This window comes from Equus asinus, chromosome 14 (assembly GCF_041296235.1).
Source record: "Equus asinus isolate D_3611 breed Donkey chromosome 14, EquAss-T2T_v2, whole genome shotgun sequence".
Lineage (NCBI taxonomy): Eukaryota > Metazoa > Chordata > Mammalia > Perissodactyla > Equidae > Equus > Equus asinus.
This window is the reverse complement of record NC_091803.1, coordinates 41,002,198-41,025,849: the sequence shown is the minus strand read 5'-3', so window position 1 is coordinate 41,025,849 and position 23,652 is coordinate 41,002,198. Positions and strand designations below refer to the sequence as shown.

The 23,652-nt window shown below is 52.5% G+C and overlaps 1 protein-coding gene across 1 annotated transcript in view; it reads right to left on the bottom strand.

The window, feature by feature from the left end:
• TEKT5 (tektin 5) overlaps window positions 1–23,652 on the bottom strand; it is a 35,632-nt gene that overhangs the window by 10,334 nt on the left and 1,646 nt on the right. Inside the window, exons 2-5 of the mRNA XM_014849928.3 lie at window positions 21,909–21,992; window positions 21,226–21,296; window positions 19,179–19,322; window positions 15,151–15,373 (exon numbers count right to left, since the gene is read on the bottom strand). Of these exons, the coding sequence (XP_014705414.1) occupies window positions 15,151–15,373; window positions 19,179–19,322; window positions 21,226–21,296; window positions 21,909–21,992 (522 nt within the window). The remainder of the gene's footprint in view (window positions 1–15,150; window positions 15,374–19,178; window positions 19,323–21,225; window positions 21,297–21,908; window positions 21,993–23,652) is intronic.

The window sequence follows — 23,652 nt, the reverse complement described above, 5'->3', positions numbered from 1 at the left end:
GCTGGGCGGGGTCGCTGGGGATTGGCCCAGGGGGTCACCCCATGGGAGGAGTCTCGTCCAGAGCTGGAACTCAGCTGAGAAGGGGTGGCTGGGCTGCCTGCCAGTCAAGGCTTTAGACGGGGTTGGGGGTGGGGAGTCCTAAGCCCTGACACGCCCTGCCTGGAGGCCGGGGAGGGCCAGGTCACTTCAGCTCACTGAGCCCCTGTGCAAATCACACAGATCTAGGTTCAAATTCTAGCTCCTGCTCTTCCCCGCTGTGCGACCTTGAACAGCTCACTTAACCTCTCTGGGCTTCATGCAATCATGCATCCCAGCCCACCCCCAGCCCCCATCCTGCAACGTTCAGTCTGTGATGAGATTTTCCTTTTGGGATCATGGGTCTTTTTTTTTTTTTTTTTAACGTAAGACAACAGAAAATTCAGATTTACTTGACAGAATTTGTCTTCGCAGGGAACATAAACTCCCTCGGACCCCCAGTCCAGGCCTTGGGCTTAACCTCCATCCACCCACTTATTTGGGTGTAAGGGGTCAAGGCAGGGGTCGCCTGTGCAATGGAGGAGGACGTCCTCGTTCTCAGCTTCTGGAATGTGGCTCGGAGAGGGAACCAGCTGAAGGCAGTTGGGGGCCCACATCCCCCCGCTGGGGAACCAGAGTTCTTTTTGTTAGCCAACCCCCCTCCTGGCAGACTCCCAGCCACAGGGGCCTCCACGCAGGGTGCCTCGGAGGTAGGAGCCCTGGGCAGGAAGTCAGGAGATCTGGGTTTCCATCCAAGTGCTAAAACAAACCAGCTGGGGAACTCACACCCCACTCAGAGCTGGAGCCGTGTGGGGCCCAGATCCCCTTAGCCAGCAAAGGGGAACTCGACGCCGTGCTGCCTCGCTGGCTTGGGCGCTGCAGGCACTCCTGAACCAGGCAACATGCTCCACACAGGCCCCAGTCCACCATCAATCTCCCACATGTGCCCGGAGCCACCTCCTCCGGCACCCAGCCTGGAATGGTTAGCTGCAGGTACGAGGTACAGCTCTGCGTGTGTGTGCGTTTGCGTGTGTTTGATCTTGTTTTTAAACCTTCAAGTCAGCTCCCTTCAGAGGGTTGGAAGTCCCAATACACAGCCTTCCGGAGCATCTTCAAGATGCTCTAGACAGTGGACACATTTTTCTGTAAATGTCCGGGTGGTAGATATTTCAGGATTTCTGGGCCATGGGGTTCTCTGTCACAGCTACTCAACTCGGCCATTGTAGCGTCAAAGCGGCCACCATCAATATATATGTATGGGGGTGCCTGTGTTCCAATAAAACTTTATTTACAAAACCAGGTGAGGGGGCAAACTTGGCCCCAGGGCCAGGAGTCTGAGAGCCCTGCTCTAGCCCACCACGGAGGAAGTCCTGATCCGTCTAGGCAGCCCGCCTCCTACGAGGGTGCTGCTCCTCCGAGCCTGCCAGCATTCAGAGAAGAGAATAATTTCTCTAGTGCCTTGCTGCTCAAAGTGTAGTCCATGGACCAGCATCGCTGGACTCTGAACGCGTGGGAGACATGCAGAATCTCAGGCCCCACCCCAGACCTACTAAGAGAATCTGCACTTTAACAAAACCCTCCGGGGGCTCCCAGGCACACAAAGCTTTAAGGCTGGAGAAGGACACGGTCGGATTTGTAGTCCGAGGCAGGTCTCTCTGGCTGCTGTCTGGAGGGTGGACAGAGGGCACAGAGGCAGAGGGCAGGAGGCCAGTGGGGAACTGAGAGGCAGGAGGGCCACATCGAGGTGGGGTGGAGAGACGCAGAAGGAACGAGGCCACAGGAGTATACAAAAGGCAAAATGGGGAGCACCGGTAACTGATGGAGGGTGCCCAGTGAGGAGAGGCCCGATTTCACAGATTTCAGCCTGCCCGTTCCCTAAGATCAGGTGGAGCCTTCTAGAAGAGAGGCTTCGGAGCTGCCAGCCTGAGTCTAAGTGCCAGCACCACACTATCAAGCATATAGCCTTGGCAAATTGCCAAACTTCTCTGAGCCTGTTTCCCCATCCATGTAATGGAGGTAATAATAGTACCCCATGGGTCCCCAATAGGGCCCCCATGTTTAGCACTGTGGCTGGCACATAGCAAGCACTCTATAGACCTGGGTTTCTACCCATCCATCCATCCATCCATGTGTCCATCTACCCATCCATTCAGCCAGCCACCCATGTATCCATCTACTCATCCATCCATCCAACCAGCCATCACATCCATCCATCCATCCATCCATGTATCCATCCAGCCACCCATCCATCCATCCATCCATGTATCCATCTACTCATCCATCCATCCATCCATCCACCCATGTATCCATCTACCCTTCCAGCCAGCCAGCCACCCATCCATCCATCCATCCATCCATCCATCCATCCATCCATGTATCCATCCAGCCACCCATCCATCCATCCATCCATCCATCCATCCATGTATCCATCCAGCCACCCATCCATCCATCCATCCATGTATCCATCTACTCATCCATCCATCCATCCATCCATCCACCCATGTATCCATCTACCCTTCCAGCCAGCCAGCCACCCATCCATCCATCCATTTATCCATCTACCCATCCATCCATCTATTCATCCATGTATCCATCTACCCATCCAGCCAGGCAGCCACTCATCTGTCCACCCACCCACCCATCCATCTATCCATGTATCAATCTACCCATCCCATCCATCCAGCCACCCATCTATCCATGTATCCATCTACCCATCCCATCCATCCATGTATCCATCTACCCATCCCATCCATCCATCCATCCATCCATGTATCCACCCATCCATCCATCCATCCATGTATCCATCTACCCATCCCATCCATCCATCCATCCATCCATGTATCCACCCACCCATCCATCCATCCACGTATCCATCTATCTACCTTTTTTCCTCTCTTCTTCTTTTTTTAAATCAAACCTTAATGCCAGGAGACCAGGGCTTCTCAGCCTCAGCATTATTGACAATGGGGGCTGGGTTTTGTTGTGGGGGACTGTTCTGTGAACTGTAGGATGTTTGGCAGCATCCGTGGTTTCCACCACTACATGCCAGTAGCACCCCTCTGCCAAGCTGTACCAACGAAAATGTCTCCAGGCATTGTCAAATGTCCCCTGGGGTGCAAAACTGCCCCATTCGAGAGCCACTGATCTAGATGTTACCTGTTACTATTGTTCTTATAGGCTGTGCTGGGGGGAGTGGGGGGATGTCCACATTAACTTGAAGAATGAACTCTGGAGCAACACACCTAGATTCAAATCCTGGCTCTGCCACTTACTAGCTGCAGGGACGGGCGTGGGGGTCACCCTTTTTCTCTCCTTCCTTTTGCGGCAGGATGGCAAACTAGATGGTGATCATCTATCCTCAGGCCTTTAGCGGACCAGCTGAGGGCAAACCCCTCGACCCCTCCTGCCCCTGCCGCCAGCATGAGGAAAGGGCGAGATCGGTGCTTTCTGGAAATGGTCTCTGGCCTTGGAGGGGGTGAAAGGCAATTGCCAGGTCTGCCTCAAATGAAACTGACCTCGGCTCAGCGGAAAAGCGGGCTGATATTCCTGGCTGCAACCGAAACCCACCCAAAGGCTTTGAAAGGCGGGATGCGTTTGGCAGGCCTGTCTGCCATGTAAGACTATCTGCCTGCGTCTTGTCTTGTGACAGCAGAGAAAGCCTCGAAGTCCAGGAAATTATTTTTGATGTGGAGGGAAAAAACGGATTTAGCAGTTCCAGCCAGCTGTAGGCTTCTGGGTGCTTTGTGCAACCTTTGCAAATTTATTGTTTTCCAAATTGCCTGAAGCCAAGGGGTTTCCAAGGAGATGCCTGGCTCAGCGCAGTTTTCTCAGCTCGGGAAGAGAGAAGCAGCTTGGAATCCTTTTTCTGGTCAAATGGTGGGAGATTTTTAAGCGTGGCAGCCCAGGAGCAAGGAGAGCGAGGTGGGGAACACTCTGGAGGGACCTCGCTGGAAATTCAGGACCTGGACGCTCCAGAGTCTCAAACTTGGCACTCTTGACTTTTGGGGACAGATGCTTCTCTGTCGCGGGGCTGTCCTGCGCCTTGGAGAGTGTCTAGCAGCATCCCCGGGTCCTACTCGTTACCGTTAGTAGCCCCCCTTCTGAGTTGTGACAACCAAAATGTCTCCAGACATTGGTAAATGCCACTGGGGAGTGACTTCACCCCGGGCGAGACCTCCTCCATGGGACAGATGTTGCATAAGTCCTGTTCACAGTTGCTTCTGTCCAGAGGTGGCCAGCTGCCTCAGACAAAGCCAGACCGACACAAATACCAGCAGCTGCGAGGCCGTCTGGGGTCAGGGGTCCTGCAAGTTCCAGAGGGGTTTACAAACGGGGGGGGGGGGGGGGGGGGGGGGGGCGGGGCCCTGCTAGAGCAGATGCTTTTGTGATTCTGTGAAAATTTAGGGTGTCCACTCTCTCAGCCCTTTGAGCATCTCCTTCTTAACATCTACCACCATTTTTAATTAATTATGTGTTTACTTCTTTTTTCAATCAGTCTCCCCACTAGAACATAAGCCCCCTGAGGGCAGGGATCTTGTCCCAGTCCTGTTGTATCCTCAGCACCGAACTCAGAGTCTAGTACATGGGGTGGGGGGGAGTAAATAGTGGCTTGAGGGAGGGAGGGAGGGAGGGAATTGGCAAACATTTGTTGCACACTTGGAGGACTTGTTAAAACTCAGATGGCTGAGCCCCACGTTTTCTGATTCATTAAATCTGGGATGCAGCCCGGACATGTGCATTTCCACCAAGTTCCCAGGTGATGCTGATGCTGCGGGTCCAAGGACCACGTCTTGAGAACCAGTGGTCTGAACTCTGAACCTCTGGTTTTCAGTCTTGGCTGGGGAGGGTTTCAAAGGTGGGATGCTCACGCCACACCCCAAATAAATCAGAATCCCTGGAGAGGGGATTCTGGCATCTGGGTGATTCCAATGTGTAGCCGACGCTGAGAACTGCTCAGCTGTACCTTCTCACTTCATCCTCACAGCTAGCGGCATTAGTCCTTTCTTAGCGATCAGGAAACTGAGATTCCGCAGAACTGGTTACTTTCCCAAGATCCCTTAGCCCTACCAAAATCCAACCCTGGGCTTTTGATTCCAGATGCCATGTTCTTTCGCTTTGCCTGTCCCGCCGCTTCAGCAGGTCATAAATCAGACCATGGCTTTTTACCATTTTTACAGCTGACCTGACCTTGGTCACGTAGCCGGGAAGGGCCAGAGCCAGAACTGAACCCGGCCGTCTGCACCGCACTGCAGGGCTCACATGTGGGGATGACGGATGCCGAGATGGAAGGGGAATCTTTGTCCTTCCAGACAAAGGACGAGGCAAGTAGATGCGAAAGCTGGGAGTGTAGACGAGGCTGGGCAGCAGGTCCCAAGCAGGTGAGCAGCCGAGGACCCAAAGGTGGACAAGCACAAGGTGGAAGAAATTAGGACACTGCTGGGACATATAAACACAGGGAGATGACAAGGCAACCCTGCGCGTCGGCCACGTTGCATCTTATATTCTGGTCTCAGCAGCAATCGATCCCAGCGACCGTCCTGCCCAGGGCTTCCAGTCAAAGCATGTGATTGGCTGACACCCACTGAAGAGCGCAGGGGGAGGGGGGAAGTAATAGCTTCCATGAGCATCAGTGATGTTCACAAAATGAGCTCAAAACAGCCTCATTGGTACTGCCCCCCGCACCCCACCCCAGCCCGTGCCATCCTGACCCTTGCTCATTCTCTCCCCGCCTTGTCTGGTCCCTCCAACTTCCTGCATTTGCTGGCTACCTTCCCAGCTTGGAACTTTGGCTGTTTTCCTGATTCCAGCAGCTCCTCTCCCATTTGGCACAGTGTCACTGCGGGCAGATAACTGGTGACACAGCCCCCACCCTACCCCTGCCACCCCACCATTTGACACAGCCCTCAGAACCACCCATATCTGAGCTCTGAGGGACCCCTCATGCTGGGTGTCCGCAAGCACACACCACCTAGCTACCAGGATGAGACCTGAGCCCAGTGACTCTGGAGAGCCTCTGGCTCCTCTCTGCTCAGGTGAGCATCCAGCAGAGACCTATCACATGTGGCCCCGAGAGTCAACATGCCATCGCCACATACCACCTGTACAAGTATGCAATATTTTCCTTCAAATCAACTCCCTTTTCAGCCTTTGACAAACGTATCTGAAATGGAATCTTTGTATTATTGCCACAGCAGAAAACTAGTGTCTCTTGCCATTAATAGAGAGTATAACAAAGAGAAAATAGAAAAAAAGAAATTAATTCTAAGTTCTGTTGCCTTTCAAAGGTTCAAAGTTGGCCTGAGGCTTGACACCTTGTTATAAAGGGAGATGGCCGGGCTGGCCTGGTTGCATAGTGGTTAAGTTCGCACACTTTACTTCAGCAGCCTGGGGTTTGCTGGTTCAGATCCCAGGCACGGACCTACACACTGATCATCAAGCCATGCTGTGGCATCCCACATATAAAACAGAGGAGGATTGGCACAGATATTAGGTCAGCAACAACCTTCCTCAAGCAAAAAGAGGAAGATTGGCAATAGGTGTTAGCTCAGGGCCAATCTTCCTCAGCAAAAAAAAAAAAAAGAAGAAGAAGAAAAAGAAAGGGAGAAGGCAAATGAAAGAGATGTTAAAGACAAATGAGCATCGCATGAGCCTTGCTCCTTGACACCAGCAGAAGGAGGGATGGAGAGAACTTGAAAAGAGAACTTTCTCTCCAAGACGCAGTGGCCTTCACAGCCTGGCCCCTGCCTCTCCTCACCAGACTGTCCACGGCTCCACTTCCCCTGGGCTGGGCCAGTTTTAGAAACGAGAGCGTCAGTATTTGGCTGCGGGCACCGGGGCTGGAAGGGATCCGGCTGCTTGCAAAGCACAAAAGCATTTCCCACTCCACAATGGGTTCCAGACCTCCTTGGACAAACACAGGGGCAGGCAGCAGGCGCTGGGGCTTCAGATCGCCGGCTGTGGGCCCTCGCCCCTCAGATGCTGTGCCTTCCTGTCCTGCACCGCCTCCCACTACCTCCAGGTGTCAGTGACCACCGGGAGGTCAAAACCCCAAAGAAGCTTCAGAGCGAAAGCAAGGCTTCCAAGGTGAAAACTCAGAGCCCCTCTGTGTTCTGTGAAGCCTTCCCACACCTCAGGGCTGCTTTCTCCATCTGCCTTTCCTGCCCTTCCTCTGAGGAGGCGCAGAGCACAGCGTCCCCGTGGATACGCCTCCTGGGACCGGGCCAGCAGCGCCATGAGGGGAGTGGGCCCTGACGGAGGGCGGCGGGGACTGAGGCACCTAGAGAGCCCGGCCCGGTCCCAAGAGATGCACTCTGCCCACTGCTCCCCTGGAGAAATGTGGGCGCAGAGTTGCTAGAGCTACCAATTTTGCAGGAGATTCTGGAAATCTGAACTTTGATGTGAAATCTCCATTTTTAACCAAAATATTACAAAACTCTAGGAAAGTGCATACAAACGTCTTGGTAAGAGCAAAAATTGGAAACAGCCCTAATGTCCAACAACAGGTGGGTGGATAAACAAATTGTGGTATATGGATACAATGTACATGAGGGGCACAGCCATGCGACGCGATGTCCATACGCTACACGCGGCTCAGTGATAGGAAGGGATAAACTAGGAATCGTGATTATGCTGACAGCAAGAAGCCAAAGAAAAAAAAAGAGTGACAGGATATGTTCCTGTTTATATATTCCAGAAAATGCAAGGTAATCTGTAGACAGAAAGCAGGGCAGTGGTTGTGCTGGGAATGGGGAGGGAGGGACACGGCAGAGCAATGACAAAGGGGCACAAGGAAACGTTCCGTGTGTTGACTACTGGATTGAGGTGGTGGCTTCCTGACACACAGACATTAAACCTTCTCAGATTGTACACTTGGCATACGTGCAGATAATTATGTGTCAAGTATAAACAAAGCTATTATAAGAAAACTGTGAGGGGCCAAATAATACGCGGGCCAAGTTCAAGCCATGGACTGCTAGTGTTTATCCTGTGATAAAAACCACTTGGTCTACACCGCCTTAGAATTCACGTGCACCGTGCATTTTGGGAGGTGCTACGGTTGCAAAGGTGAGGGATGCTGGGAGTTCTCACGCCAGCAGTGGTGCAGCCCGGCCTGCCCAAGGGGAAGATGGGGACCCATGGACACCGGCAGGTGTTACCCAGAGAGAGCCTGTCGCCTACGCTCTCTGGCTAAACTCTCGGGCAGTGAAAAATCAAAAGCAACTGAACTTCTTTTCTCTGTAAATCGAGTTAGCCCACTCAAGGATCGAATGCCCTGTTCGCTAGCTGCCAGCTAACCAGTTGGCCATAGCAAAAGCAAACAGAGCGGTTAGGTGACCACAGTGGTCATCTGGGCAAGAGGTGGTGGCCCGGGTCAGGGCGGAAGCAGAGGAAGGAGTGAGAAGTGATAAGAATCTCAAAGTAGAAGGAACAGATTTGCTGATGGAATGGATGTGGGGTGGGAGAGAGAGAGGCGTCCAAGAGGACACCAAGGTTTGGGACTGAGCATCTGGGAGGTGGGACTGCTGGAAGCCCCTGGAAGCAGCTGGAAGCAGCTGGAAGCATCAGAGCCACCCACCGAGATGCGAGGACTCCAGGCGGATCAGGCAGAAGGCTGAATGTTCTGGGGGTCAAAGTCCACTGCCTCTGACCACAAGGAAGCCCGCGCATGTGCCTGCCGGTGAGAGCTTGAGAGGAAGCAGAGAAACCAACTAATCTCTGACAACCTGATCGAGGCCGTGCTTCGGGCTCGTCCCCATCCCCCAGCTCCTAACGTCATTTGCTCGGGCCATATTAATAACCAAGATGGGAAAGTGAGATTTTGACTCAAGGGCACGCATTGCTGGGGGGTGGCAGGAACCCCAGAGGGGTGTCTGGGTCTGCACAAATTGGGCACGATCTGTGTGATGGGGTGAGCTGACCTGATCCCCGAGGGAGGAGTGACCTGGCTCAGCTTGGAAGCTTGGGAGCAAATTGCAATTAGAGACAATCTGATTAGAATCGGGTGACCGACGCTTGCCTTTTGAAGGCTTTGGTTCCCAGAACATTCTGAATCCGGAAGAGAGAAAGAGAGAGGAGGGAGAGGGAGGGAGGAGCAGCTGCTTATCCAGATGTTTGTCAAAGTCAACGCGCTCTGCGACCTACGCTCTGTTACTTCCTACCGGCAGCGCTAGGGTCCCGCCTTCCCCCCCACCAGCCTGTTCAAAATGCAGATTCCCAGGCCCGATCCCAGACTTGCTCCATCAGAATGTGCATTTGGATGCCACCCCCAGGTGACGCTGATGTTTGCTGCACACGCAGTAAAATCTGAGATACACAGGTCTACACTGGACAGTCTACTTTTCCAACACTCAGGTTTTCATTACCATCCTTACCAATTCTGCCATATCCTCTCATATCGCTTACAACGTGAGTAACAATCTTTTCCACAGATCAAATCACTTAAAAAAAAAATCTTGAATGTATTTATTTCAAAATAAAACTTGAGCGGCCAGCCCTGTGGCTGAGTGGTTAAGTTCGCACGCTCCGGTTCGGTGGCCCAGGGTTTCTCTGGTTCGGATCCTGGGTGCGGACATGGCACCGCTCATCAGGCCACGCTGAGGCGGCGTCCCGCATGCCACAACTAGAAGGATCCACAACTGAAATAAACAACTATGTACTGGGGAGGCTTGGAGAAGAAGAAGGAAAATTTAAAAAAAAACCGTTTATATCACTATTATCAGTGGAAAATCAGCATCATTTGCCATAAATGGAAAGAACCATAAAAAGGCATGAAACAAGATGAAGGTAAAAGTATATTATTTGACTCTGGCTGGATACTGCTGCCTGGCCCAAGTTCTTAGCCCGAGGCTGGCGCTCTGTGTTTAAAAGGGAGACCAGCTGGTAAGAAAGAGGTGAGGAAGAAGATGTGCTGTACACACACACACACACACACACACACACACACACACACTGGAATACTACTCAGCCACAAAAAAGGATGAAACCATGCCATTTGTGACAACACAGATGGACCATGAGGGATTATGCTAAGTGAAGCAAGTCAGATGGAGAAAGACCAATACCGTATGATCTCACTCGTATGTGAAACACAAATAAACACACAGATACATTGAACAGATTGGTGGTTACTGGAGGGGAGGGGGTTGAGGGAGAAAGAAAAGGGTAAAGGGGCACGTGTGTATGGTGACAGACGGACTTTTGGTGACGAACACCATGCAGTCTATACAGAAGCCAAAATAGAATGATGTACACCTGAAACTGATATAACGTTATAAACCAACGCGAACTCAATTTCTGAAAAGAGGTGAGGAAGGCATTCTAGCATCCCATAAAGACTTTCCTCTTCAGATCATCACAAGGATTGGAAAAAGACGAAGAATGAATAACTTTCTCACTGTGTGGCTCAGTGATGTGAACGCTGCATCCATGCGACACGCTGACTAGCACTTCCCCGCCAGGGTCTAGTTCCCACAACTTCAGAAGAAGAGTTGTTTGACAGCAGTGTCCCTGCTCCACACCTCCGCTCCCCAGTCCTGGCATCGTCTCCCCCACATGAAGAGTTGTCCCCCTAAAAGGCACATTCAGTTGGGTAACTGGATGCAGATGTGGTCTGATGTTGGGCTGGTGAACCCCCAGGGCCCCAGCTCTCAGGAGGGATCGGTTCTCAAAGGCAGCAGCCTGTGGTCATCAACAGCTTCAGTCCAGAGAAGTCACCAGCCTCTCTCCTAGCAGTGGTCAACGTGACTGGGAGACGCCTCAGAGCCCCAAAATGCAAGGAACCAGGGCAAGTTACGAGGTTTGGGGTGTGGCCTTGGGGATGGAACCCCAGGATCATGGTGAACAGCTAAGGCTGCCTACACAGCCCCAAACTACCAGGGGATTCAAAGTCTGCATGGGGAGCAGTGTAGACCTGGCCACTTTACATAATGTCATAAAGCGGATTATAAAGTAGAATTAATAAAGTGGAATCCACATTATAAAGTGGATTCCTAGGACCACTTGGGCAATAACTGCGTTGCAGCACAGCAGAGAGTTTTCCAGAAATGCCTCTTGCCAAGGGGAATCAGGCCAAGCTCAACAATGAACAGATAACATTTTAAAGGGAGCATTTCAAACCGTCCAGCTGAAGCAATCTGTTGAAAGGTGAAATGGTTGCTATACACTTATCTTCATTATATCAACTCCTTCTTTTATTGTCTCAGAGATAATAAAAACACCAGGTGAGATAGTCACCAACCGGAAGACAAGTCCTTGCTAAGGCAAACGTCAGTTGTATCATGCTGAGGTTTGGAGTGTTTCAAATGGGTGCTGGCTTAATTCGCAGAGCAGCTGGTGATAAATAATGACTATTAATAAAAATCCACGTGCTTGCAAAAACTCTCCGATCAGCAATGAGGCTGTTAGTAATAATTCAAAACTTCCCTGGAGAAATTTGGGAAGGGAAAAGGTTTTGCTCCCTACCCCCACCCAAAAGACCCTTCTTCTCTACACTGATAACATTAATACTTACAGTTACCTCTTACTGAGTGTTTACTATGAGCCAAGTACTATTCTAAGAGACCAACTCATTAACCTCGCAATAACGTCATTGAGCAGGATTTCTCATTTCCTGCTTCACAGATGAGAAATCAGCCACCAAGACCCATCACAGGAGCCTTCCCAAGTCAGCTCCAGGCCTCAGACTTCATGCCACGAAACATGACAATGACCTGTATTTGATCCACCACGGGAAATGCCTCTTAAAAGAAAATGCTTGAATAAAAGCCAAAAGGTAGAAACAACCCAAGTAGCCATAGAAGGATGAATGGATACACAGTGTGTGCAGTCAATGGAATATTATCCAGCCTTACAAAGCAAGGAAATTCTGACACACGCTGCAACACGGATGAACCTTGAAGACCTTGGGCTAAGTGAAATAAGCCAGTCACAAAAGGATAAATACTGTGCGAGTCCACTAACAGGAAGCACCTAGAGTACTCGATGCACAGAGACGGAAAGGAGAGTGGCGGTTGCCAGGGGGAGAGGGGAACGGGGAATTGTTGTTTAATGGGCCCGCCTGGAGTGTAAGCACGGAGTCCTTTCAGTTTGGGAAGATGAAAAAAGTTGCGGAGGCAGATGGCAGCGATAGTTGCACAACAATGTGACAGTACTTAGCACGGGTGAGCTGTACCCTTACTGGTTGCTATGGACTGAATATCTGTCTCTCCCCAAATTCGTATGTTGAAACCTAATCCCCATTGTGACACTATTAGAAGCTGGAGTCTTCTAGACGTGCTTAGGTCATCAGTGGCTCATGAATGGGATTAGCGCCTTTATAAGAGACCTCAGAGAGCTCCCTTGACTATTCCACCACGTGAGGACACAGTGAGAAGACAGCGCCTAGGAACCAGGAAGTGGGTCCCCACCAGACGCGGAATCTGCTGGTGCCTTGATACTGGACTTCCCAGTCTTCAGAACTGTGACAAATAAATTTCTCTTGCTCATAAGCCACTCAGCCTGTGGTATTTTTGTTGCAGCAGCTCAAACGGACTAAGACAATGGTAAAGTTTTTATTATGTATATTTTCCCACAATAATCCCACAATTTTTCCCAAAAGAAAGAGAGAAAATATTTGGAATTAAAAGTATTCACTCATTCACCCATCATTCTTTAAAAAACATCAGTACAGGGGCTGGGCCTGTGGCCTAGTGGTTAAGTTCACGTGCTCCCCTTTGGCGGCCCAGGGTTTCGCTGGTTCGGATCCTGGGCGCAGACATGGCACTGCTCATCAGGCCGTGCTGAGGTGGCGTCCCACATAGCACAACTAGAAGGACCCACAACTTGAATATACAACTATGTACTGGGGGGCTTTGGGGAGAAAGAAAAAGAAAAAAGATTGGTAGCAGATGTTAGCTCAGGGCCAATCTTGAAAAAGAAAATCAGTAGAAAACTCCCCATTGTAGATTCCTTTCATTCACTGCACAGAGATTTCAGGACCGTCTACTGTGTGCCAGGCAGTATGCGAGGTGGTGGGGGAGCGCGCCTGACTCAGGAGTGATGCACGCAAGTAAACCAACTAACACAGCACAATCACAGCCACGGACACAGTGCTCACTGGGTACCAGGCACTCGTTCAGCTAGTTTACCGACATCAGCTCAGATAATCCTCCTGGCAGCCTTGAGGTTGGAAACATTATCATCCCCATTCTACAGATAAGGAAACTGACGCACAGAGAGGTTAAGGAAGTTGTCCAGGGTTACAGACATGGCGGAGCCAGGATTCACACCCAGGCAGTCATGCTCAGTCTGTGCCTCTAACACTGCGGGGTGAAGGCAGTGATGATAAACTACGTAAAACTACATTTGTAGTCAGCAAACCACAGCCTGTGGGGCAAATCCGGCCCACTGCCTAGTTTTGTAAATAAAGTTTTATTGGAAGACAGCTGTGCTCATTTGTGTACGTACTGTCCGCGGCTGTCTCCATCAGTAGAACTGAGTAGTGTGACAGAAACAGCATGGCCTGCAGAGCTGGAAATACAATCTGGCCCTTTATAGTAAAAAGTTCGTCAACCTTGCTCTGGGAGGATGCACAGGGAACACTCAGTGAAGGAGGGAGGGAAGGCAGAGATGTCAACTCTGCCTTCTCAAGACGTTTCCCATCTCTCCCCTCCCGCTCCCATCTGATGCTACCAGCTTAACGCAGGCAGCTGTCCTCTCTCACTGGATACCTTCCAGAGGCTCCCAACCCTCTCCCGGTGTCCACTCTTAACCTCTGCAACCCTGTCTCCATCCAGGAGCGAAAGAGATCCATCCAAGGCACATCCAGAGATTAGGACCCACCCACTGGGATTCAGAGATTAGCTCCCAATGCCTTCCACATATAAAACCCTGCGAAGGCTCCCACTGTTCTCAGAGTAAAATGCAAACCCCTCACCAGGACCTCCCAGGACCCTTCCTCCAACCTCACCCCACACAGGTCCTTGCACTCACTGGCCTCTCTCGGGAATACTCTTCCCACCATCCTTCGGCTGCCTGACCCCCCAGTGATCTGCTCTTGACGTAACTGTCACCGGCCTGTCTGCTCCACCCCGTGTAAGGTCCCCATGAGATCCTCTGCACATCTCCTTGCTGCTGCTCTTATGCCACTCATTACAACCTTGCGATTATTTCACAGAAACTTCTGTTTTATCTGCCTTCTTCATACCCCAGGCCAAAGGGTGGCATCGTGGGTGGGCTTACACTGCCCCTGAAATTTCCATTAAACCCTGGATGCAGCCCCCACCCCCCAACTATATATACAAAATGTATTTCTACAACCATGTTTGTGAATACAGGTTTCAAGGTTGGTCCCCTGCCTGCCGGTTCCTCCAGTCAGATGGTCATCCCTAAGTCTTTCCAGTGTATAAATTTCACAGCCACCACTGCTCCCCAACCAGAAGGTAAGTCCCCCGAGGACAGGGACCAGGGGACCGTTTTTGTGGCTCCTTTTTTCATTCCGAGTGCCTGGCACAGCATCTGGCCCCCAGGAGGCACTCTAAATTTATGTGCAGCAGGAAGGATAAATTCCACGCAGAGAGGACGCCCCCAGAGCTGTGAAACAGCGTGACACATTCGAATAAGGAGTATAGGAAAAAAACCTGTGGGTGGGGGCGTAGAGGGGAGAAGGGACAGGATTAGGCAGTCCTTCCGACTCCTCAGATCAAAAACCACCCCATCCCTCAGCAGGGCGCCCTGATGCTGCTGAAGCCTTTGAAGGTCAGAAGGTTACATTTCCAAAGATGCTGATGTAGACCGAGATGGTCTGCTCAGACTTGTCTCCTGGGGCCTCGATACCTATACCCACTCTCTCTGGTCATGCTCAGCCACATGGCCATCAGATGGAAGGAAGGGCCCTGGGGGCCATCAACAGCCTCTTGGACCAAGCTCCACCTCCATCGTCCGGTGAGCAAGGCAGGATTTACCCCAGATGCTCGAACCCCCCAGGAAGCTCACAGCCCACCTCCTTTTAGGGTGGACGAGCTCCTAGACCATGAGATGGGTGGGACCGTTTCAGCCCCCGGGGTGGGCAGGCCGCTTGGCCAGATGCTGCTGAGGCCCATGGGAGGAAGGCAAGGGTTCGGCAGAGTGGACAACAGTCCCGAGGCGCATCTCGCTCACCTTCGCCAGCTGCGTCTGCAGCTTGTTCTTCACGTCTGTCACCTCGGAGACGCGGGCGTTGAAGGCCAGATTGGTGTTGGTGAACTGCTTCCACATCTGGTCCGACAGGGTCTCAAAGAGGTTCTCGGCCTCCTCCCGCAGCCGGATGGAGTTGGCCCTCATGTTCTGCGAGTGCCTGATGTTGTCGTTACTGAACTTGGTCCAGGTCTCGGGCACGGAGATCCTGCAAGAGGTGCAAGGACAAGTTGAACACAGGCGAGGAATCGCGGGGTGGGGGTGAGGGAAGGCCCTGGAGAGCCCTGAATCCAGCGTGTCTCACCCTCGGGACTCTTGCCATTTGGGTCGGGATCATTCTCTGTCGTGGGGCTGTCCTGTGTGCTGTATGATGCATGGCAGCATCTCTGGCCTCTACACACTAGATGCCAGTAGCATCGCCCCTCTTGTTGTGACAACCAAAAATGCCTCCAGACATTGCCAAATGTCCCCTGGGGGAGAGGGCACAGGTGAGACCCACTGGGCCAACCCAGCCCCTCATCTCACAGGGAAGGCGGCCGCAGCCTTGAGAGCAGCTGATCTCCCGAAGGGCACTGGGTGAATTCCAGGAGAAAAGGACTTTCTCCCCTGACACTGCCTCCCACTACCAGCACCAAAACCACAGAGACAGGCCAGGAGCGGGCTCCGGGCACGATGCTGGCTGCAGGTCCCTTCAGTGCAGCGATGAGCACGCGGCCATGCCACCTGAGCTGACTTATTTGTTTCACGAATGTCCTGTGAACACCTGGCACATGCCAAGCCTTGTTCTCGGCACCTGGGACGGAGCCATAACAAGAACGGGACATCCCTGTCCTCATGGTGGTGAATTTCCAGTGGAGGGAGACAGACAACAAATAAAGAAGATAGTTACACACGGCGTTACGTGCTATGAAGGCATCTAGGAGCAGGGTGGTGAGCGGGAGACAAATGGAGTGGGGTCAGTCAAGGTCGTAAAAGGAAATAAATGGAATACTTGAGGGTGTCGATGTCCTCGTGGGCTAGCAAATGCAGGAAGATGTCAGCACCCCAGCTGTGAAGGGCAAGAGGAGAGGGAGCGGTGGGACAGGAGGAGCGTGGAGGAGCACAAACCCGGGCAGGGAGGCAGCAGGACGAATAAATCCCCAGCATCTTTCTCCTCCCGCCCTCTGTCTCCTGCAGGTGTCCCTCCTATTGGCAGAACCCAGCTGGGAACCAGATGGCAAAGAGCCTCAGACGGCAGCCTCCTCTATGAGACTCACGCAGGGAGGCTGGAGAATGGAGACACAGGCTAATTAAAGAGGGCAGGCAGGGAAGGCTTCTCGGAGGTGGTGGCGCACAAGGGTCTCAGTTTAGACAAGAAAGCTCTTCCTGGCAGAGTATGTAAATCCTCGCCACAAGCAACCAACATATTGTATGGGGGTTTTCTCCTCTGGGAAGCCTTTGAGAAGCGGGGACGTGCATTTCTTTGAGCTGGCTTCAGTATCTAGCTCAGCAGATAACTTTTCAAGGTCTTTTTTAACCAGGAAGTCTGCAGTTTTTAAATAAAGCAGATTTTTATTCTCAGGCAGTAGGCAAAAAGAGACTCAATTTTCTGAAATAGAAGTCTCTTTCCAGCCATTTTAAAGCACGCTTAGATTGCACAGTGAATAGAAATATTTTAAAGAACATGTACAATATGTGGTTGTTTTGTCTGGCTTTTGCAGGAGTTAGCATCAAGAAATAAACAGGGGTCTCGGGCTCCTGGGAGAGGGCACTGTGTCTGATCCAGAGCTTTCATCCAGCAAAGACCCGAGGCTCAGAGAGGTGAAGTGTCTCTTTCAAGGTCACACAGCTATTCACCATCGAAGGCGGAAGGAGGAGGCAATAAGGACAGCAGATAGAGACCTGCAGATCGACTGTGCATGGATCTCCTGCTGCTGGATGGGACGCTGTCAGTGTCACGAGCAGCGACCTCTAGCCCTTGCCCTCCTCTGGAGCAGACAGCTGAGCTCCCTAGAGAATAAGCTGTGGCCTCTAGAGGTGGAGGAGACAGCAGGCTTTGCTGGGGAGGCAGGACGGGAGTGACACAGGTCTCGTGTTCAGTGTGGACTCAGATTGCGGCTCTGCCACTTGCTGTGTGAGCTTGGGCCAGTCACTTCATCTCTCTGAGCCTTAGTCTCCTCATGGTAAAATGGGGATAATATTGGTGCCTTCCCCCAGGGTTGTTGAGTGAGTACATGTGAAACCTCTATGATGGCACCTGACAATAGTGGGCGCTTGATAAATGTTTATTATCATACGACACTGTGTCTAAAGCTCTCAGCACAGTGCCTAGCACACAGCAAACGTCAGGTAAAAGGCATCTATTATCATCATTATCATATTCGTTATCATCACCATCATCGGCTAATCCACGGCAATGAGAACAGCAGGGAACAGAGATCTTGCAATTCAGAGTCTCCAGATGTCCTTTAACCTGCCCACACACAGCCCTGCTTTAAGAAAACCCCAGGGGCCGGCCCCATGGCCGAGTGGTTAAGTTCGCACGCTCCACTTCGGTGGCCCAGTTTCACTGGTCTGAATCCTGGGCGCGGACCTAGCACTGCTCGTCAGGCCATGCTGAGGACCTACAACTACGTACTGGGGGACCTTCGGGAGGAGAAGGAAAAGAAAAAAAAATAAGATTGGCAACAGATGCTAGCTCAGGGCCAATCTTTAAAAAAAAAAAAGAGAGAGAAAAGAAAACCCCAAATACGAAGCCCTGAGCTAGTACCTCTGGGGAGCCGTTAGTCCCCACCGATGGCGGCTCTCTCTTTCCAGCTGGGGTCGCTGCAAGAGGGACCTTAAACAGCGGACCCCTCCTGGGCATGGAAATCGAGTCTCTGCCAGCCGGCCTGGCTGCCCCGTTTTCGGGGAGGCCTCAGTTTGGGAAGAGAACCCTCCAGACCCCCTGGCCAGTTGGGCAGCTGTGGCTGAGGCCCTTGAAGGCCTGATCGCCTTGCAGCACTGTGGGGGAGTCAACCTTGTCAGACACATGAGGCGGCTCCCCAGGAGCTGGCACTGCCAGAAACCACAAAGGGTCCTCTCATCCCTTCCATATTTACCACGATCCAGAAAGTGCCCCCCGGGCGTGGGCCCAGGACGCTGCCAGAAAACGCCTTTCCTTCCTTCCTTCTCTCTTCCCTCCCTCTCTTCCTCCTTTCATTTGACAAATATTTGACGCGAGAGAATTTTTAAAAAGGGACCAAAACAGACGCCACTCTCGGCCTGCACCCAGAGCCCTCGTTACTGGACTGCCAACTGGGAAAGCACGCCTCAGTTCTGCAGGAGGTTCTGTGATGTGGCCCCGACAGGGCCGGGCGTGGAGAAGGCACCTACCTCACAGCTGTTGTGACGAGCAAATGAGGGCATACAGCAAGCACTCAGTAAACGTTAGCCATTGTCATACCACTACACCAGGCTCTGCGCTCAGCACTTCACACGCCAGGCAGCCTGGCTCCAGAAGCCTCTCTTAAACCACTTCCAGCGCTGGCGGGCGTCAGTTGGCTCTCCCTGCCGAGCCTGAATTCCCCCTCCTTCTCGTTACAGCCCTTTTGTTTTGGGATTGGTTTGGCGGAGTTGCCCATCGAGGTGCCCCAGCACGCCCTGGCCGAGTGGCAGTGGCCATGTGGCCCTCATTAAGCCAATCGCTTGCTCGCTCTTGCTGAAATCTGAATCTCGGGCAAAATGGGGCAAGATTGGAAAGACAGTGGTGCTCTGACAACATATCTGGTCAGCTCCCACTCCCTGGCTCGTTCGAGCTGCCAGAACCTTCCCCTTGAGTCTGTGGCTCTCACAGCCTTCCTGCAAATTCCATCGTGTCTTAAGTTGCCAGAACTGGATGCTGTGGCTTGCGACACAGGATCCCCATTCATCCACAGCGCCTCACACTGGCTGGCACACGATGCCTCTTTAAGGTTCCTTGGCAGCAGGAGACTCAGAAACCCTCGCTCCCCTCAGGCCCCACCAGGCATGGGGAGCGGGAGCCCAGTGCTTACGTGCCATCGACTTTCTCCACACCGTGGAAGAAGCTGATGCAGTCTGACGTGTTCCTCAGGTTGAAGCACTTCTCATCGATAAACTGGGCCGTGCTTTTGTCCTCGAGGTCCCTCTCCAGGGCGTGCTGAGAATCTCGGTTATCCCTGGGGTAGGGGAGAAAAATTTGTCCCTGGATGGTGCACTTACCCAGAGTCCGTCACCCCAGGTCACACGGCAGGTGGGTGCAGAGCCACTGCTGAAAGTCAAGTCTTTGACTTCCAAGAGGGTGCTCTGTCTACCCCCAGTGGCTTCTCAGCCCTCCTCCCACTGTGATGCCCCCACCACTGCCCAGGGCCTCCCCTGCCCCTATCCATGCAGACCTGTTGTCATTTAGAACGCGGGCAGGCAAACATTTACTGTAAAAGGTCAAGTAGTAAATATCTGAGGTTTGTGGGTCATATGGTCTCTGTTGCAACTACTCAGCTATGCAAGAAAGCAGTCATAGATAATACGTGAATGAATGGGTGTGGCTTTGTCCCAATAAAACTTTATTTACACAAACAGGTGGTGGGCCAGTCCTGGCCCTCCCGCTGCAGTTTGCCAACCTGATTAAGAAGATATGAACTCACCCTCTGGACAAAATCAGTTCACAAATCATCGTGTCTGACCCTATGCCAGGCACAGAGTAGAAAAGACCTGGATAAGACCCAGTCACTACCTTCAGGTGGCTCACAGAGTTGCGTAAGTAAATACAGGAAAATTAAACACCGTACAGAATGGTAACAGCAACACAGAGGAGGAAGGCATTAATTCAGGGAGAGGGGGTGGTCAGGGAAGGCTTCCGAGGAGGCGTCGGAGCTGGATTTTCCTAACAAAACCAGTAGACACTAGGGACAAAGTTGGGTGGGCAAATGAGAATTCCCAGCTGAGGACACTACACGCACAAGAGCAGAGAAGCTCGAGACTCCTAGGTGTTCAGGGACTGGTGACCTGCTCCTTAAGGATGATGGACTCTGGGACCGGGCGGAGCCAAGGACTGGGCAGGGTCAGAGATTGGGCCCTTTGACCTGCACGTAGCTTGTCAACACTGCCCGGGATGCTATTCCATCCTGGGAGCTTCTGTCACAACCCTGCCACTCAGTTCTCACTGCCACAGTAGAGCTGAGGGGCTGCTGTGTGTGTGTGTGGAGGGGTGACTGCTGTTTCTGGGGTACATCTAGCCAAGGCACCAAGCCCCCAGAGCCTATCTGCAAGCTGCCTGAGCCCTGAGCATCCTTACCGGGGCTGCCCACATGCCCTGCACTGCAGCAAGGGGCAGCCCCGGTAAGGTTTCCAGCCCGCCTCTTGCTGTCTCCGTCTGAGTGAGGGAGGAGGAGAAACCAGCCAAGCAGCGTGCCTTGCAAGCGTTAAAGGCAAGTGTCTAGTTCAAGGGTCAGGCAGGAAGGTGGCCTCCGGGGCAGCTGGGTGCCCAAGGCTTCACTGTGGGCCCCAAGCCCTGTAAAACTCCAGCCTCCCTTTAATCCCAATGGGAGCCTCCTGGCTCGTGAGGACACCAGTTACACAATCTTCCAAGAACAAGAAGCTGATTCCTTTGGAAGACTCTTGGTTCAAGGCATCCACCAGCCCCCCTGGAGAGGGCCCGGCCCGGCCTCTCACCTTGATGCCTAATGCCACCCACTCTCAGCCGATCCTGAAGTTCAGAACTGGCACAGGGAAGCCACGGGCTGAGCGGGGCCTCAGAGAGGCCCACTGCTTTTGCAAAGCCCTCACTGCAAACAAGAAGGACCAGTGATGTGCTGGCTCATGGAAATCAATGGCGCACATCTCAGGGTCCTCACTGGGGGAGACTGAAGTCAGTCCCCGAGGCAGCATTTACACCCCTGAAACTGGCAAATGCTACTAATCAGGAATTTTTTTTCTTTCCTGGAGAACTGGTTGTTAAACATTTAGCAGCACACCACTGACCAAAAGAACCACTAAGAGACAGGGGGGTCCACCTGGCTTGCCCCCAGCAACCCCAGAGATCCAAAACAAAGTCCAAGAAGAGGGAGAGAGAACAGCTCTTACCGCATCTGGATATCAATTCTTTGAGCTAGTTTTCTCATCTGATCTTGGCAACATTTGAGCAAATCTACTTCCTGCAATGAAAAACATCAGAGAGAGCGGTCTCGCTTAGAAACTCACAGCATCCTGTCTGCCCGGCCAGTGCCCCCACCCCTCGCCTCTCACTGCCTCCCTGGACCTCGTGAGCTGAAGGGTCAGGGTGGGGTCCATTTCCTGCCTCAACCCGCACAATCACAGGGTCGGCCTGCCGTGGTCGACTGTCGAGGCTCCACACTCTTTCTCCTACTTTCCTTTCTTTTTATATACTTCCAGATTAAAAGAAAATTGAGCACCTACTGTGTGCCAAGTGCTCACCTACAGATCATTTTATCATTAAACAATGCATACAAGTTGGTACAACGGGTGACATACAGTTGGTGTTCAATAAACGCTGGCTTTAATTATTGTTATTTCTTGGTATTATTACGAGGACGCCCATTTTGGAGATGAAAAGACTGAGGGTCACTGACCTCATTTCTCCCTGTTCCAAAATTACACCTGAGGCCCCCACCCATGCTTTCGGAGCCCTAACTTTGCATGGGGAGACTCATGTGGCCTCTGCTCCTGACGGGCAGCTCAGAAACCTCTCTGACCAGCTGGCCCTCCCTGCCCGCTCAGGGGGCTGGGCAGACCCAGGGGCACCTTACCCGGATAAGGTTTTTCTCCACGTTGTCATGGACCAAATCAATCCCTATCCTCTTCTCACGATGGTACAGACACTCGAGGGCCACCTGTAGGGAGCAGCGGGAAGCGTGTGTCCTTCCTGCAGCTGGATGCAGGCCCTCAGCGGAGGGGACGCACACCCACCATCGCCATGACCTGTTTCACGCCCAGAAACCTGGATGCTTCACGTGGTCTCATCACCACGCATCTGGGTGGGCGCTGTGGGGCCATGACTGCAGATGGGCGCAACACGGGTGCGTCTCTCACAGGTCTGCTGTACAGGTTAAGTCCGCTTGACAGGTGGAGAGCGCTCAGAATACTGTCAATAAATCTCGCTTGTGAATATACGTGAAAACCCTTTGGAAAGTGGCCAGGGCCAAGTGAGACCCAGGCAACCCTGCCGCATGGCCATGGACCTTATAACTGTCATGGAGACACGAGCAGAGTGGAACAGAAGACAGGAGAAGCCGCGACTCCGGGGAACAGGAGACTGAGGAAGAACGGTGATTGGCCCCTAGCCTGTGATGTCACAAAGAGCAGTGGGGGTGCGAAGGAAGCAGGGGAGGGTGATGTCTTGGTGTCGGGATGCAAAGGCATCTGGGAACTCAGAAAGGAGGGGGATTCATTCGCTCCACAAAAATTTCCTGAGCCCCTTGTCTGTGTCCTTCTCGATCAAAGTTCTGGGGACACTGCAATGAACTCGATGGTCCCTGCTCTAATGGAGTTCTAACAGAGGGGCCAGAACACACACAATTAAACACATAAAGAAACTCGATCATTTCTGACGGTGATAAGGGCTGTCACGAAAATTGTCAGGGCGATGTGGGGGGCTGAGGAGGACTTCTCTAAGGAGGTGACAGACTGAGACTTGAATCACTAGAAGCAGCAGAGATGAATGGGAATAATGCACCAGGAAGAGGGAACAGCAAGTGCAAAGGTCCTGAGGTAGGAGAAAGAGAAGACAGGAAGCCATTGGGACTGGAGTAGAGAAAGGAAGGCTGGAGCAGTGGGCAGAGGCTGCGCTGTGTGGAGGCTAGAGGCTATGACAAGGAATTTAGATGTTGACTACCATGCATTAGGAAGCCACAAGGAGGTTTTAGCAGTGGAGTGTGGTGGTCTGGTTTAATATTTAAAATCACCCCTCTGGCTGCTGTCTGGAAAATGGGTTGGAGGGGAGAAGTGGCGAGGCCAGGAAGGAGGCAGTCACACTGTCCAGTGAGAGGCCGCCGGCACTGAGGCCATAATACTGGAGATGGAGAGAAGTCGATAAAGCCGAGATGCCTCTGGTCCCCGTGCCACCACGTGGCTGTCAGAGGTGGCCACGTGTGCTGGGGCAGAGTTGGGTTTTCCAGCCAGGCTGGGAGAGCGAGAAGAGAGTGGGAGAGGAGAGCAAGAGATCTGGGATGCTGCTTTGGGTGCCTGAGCAGGGGAGAAATCTGGGGGTACAGGGAAACAGGAGGACACCCCCAGTGGTTGGAACCTGTGCCATGTCTCTGGGGGGATCTGGAGGCAGGACCTCTGCTACAGAAGTCCCCACCCCTGATACGCAGTGGAAACGGCCGCTCCAGGCAGGAGGCTCTGAGTCCCTACACGCTCCAGGGAGCAGCAGAACCTCATCCTGTGTGGCCAAGATGAGCTCCCACAGCACGAGACAGCACCGCTGGCTCCTCACCCAGTGTCCACGCCGGGACCGCATGAAAATACTTACCCAGACTCCCCGGCAGCCAG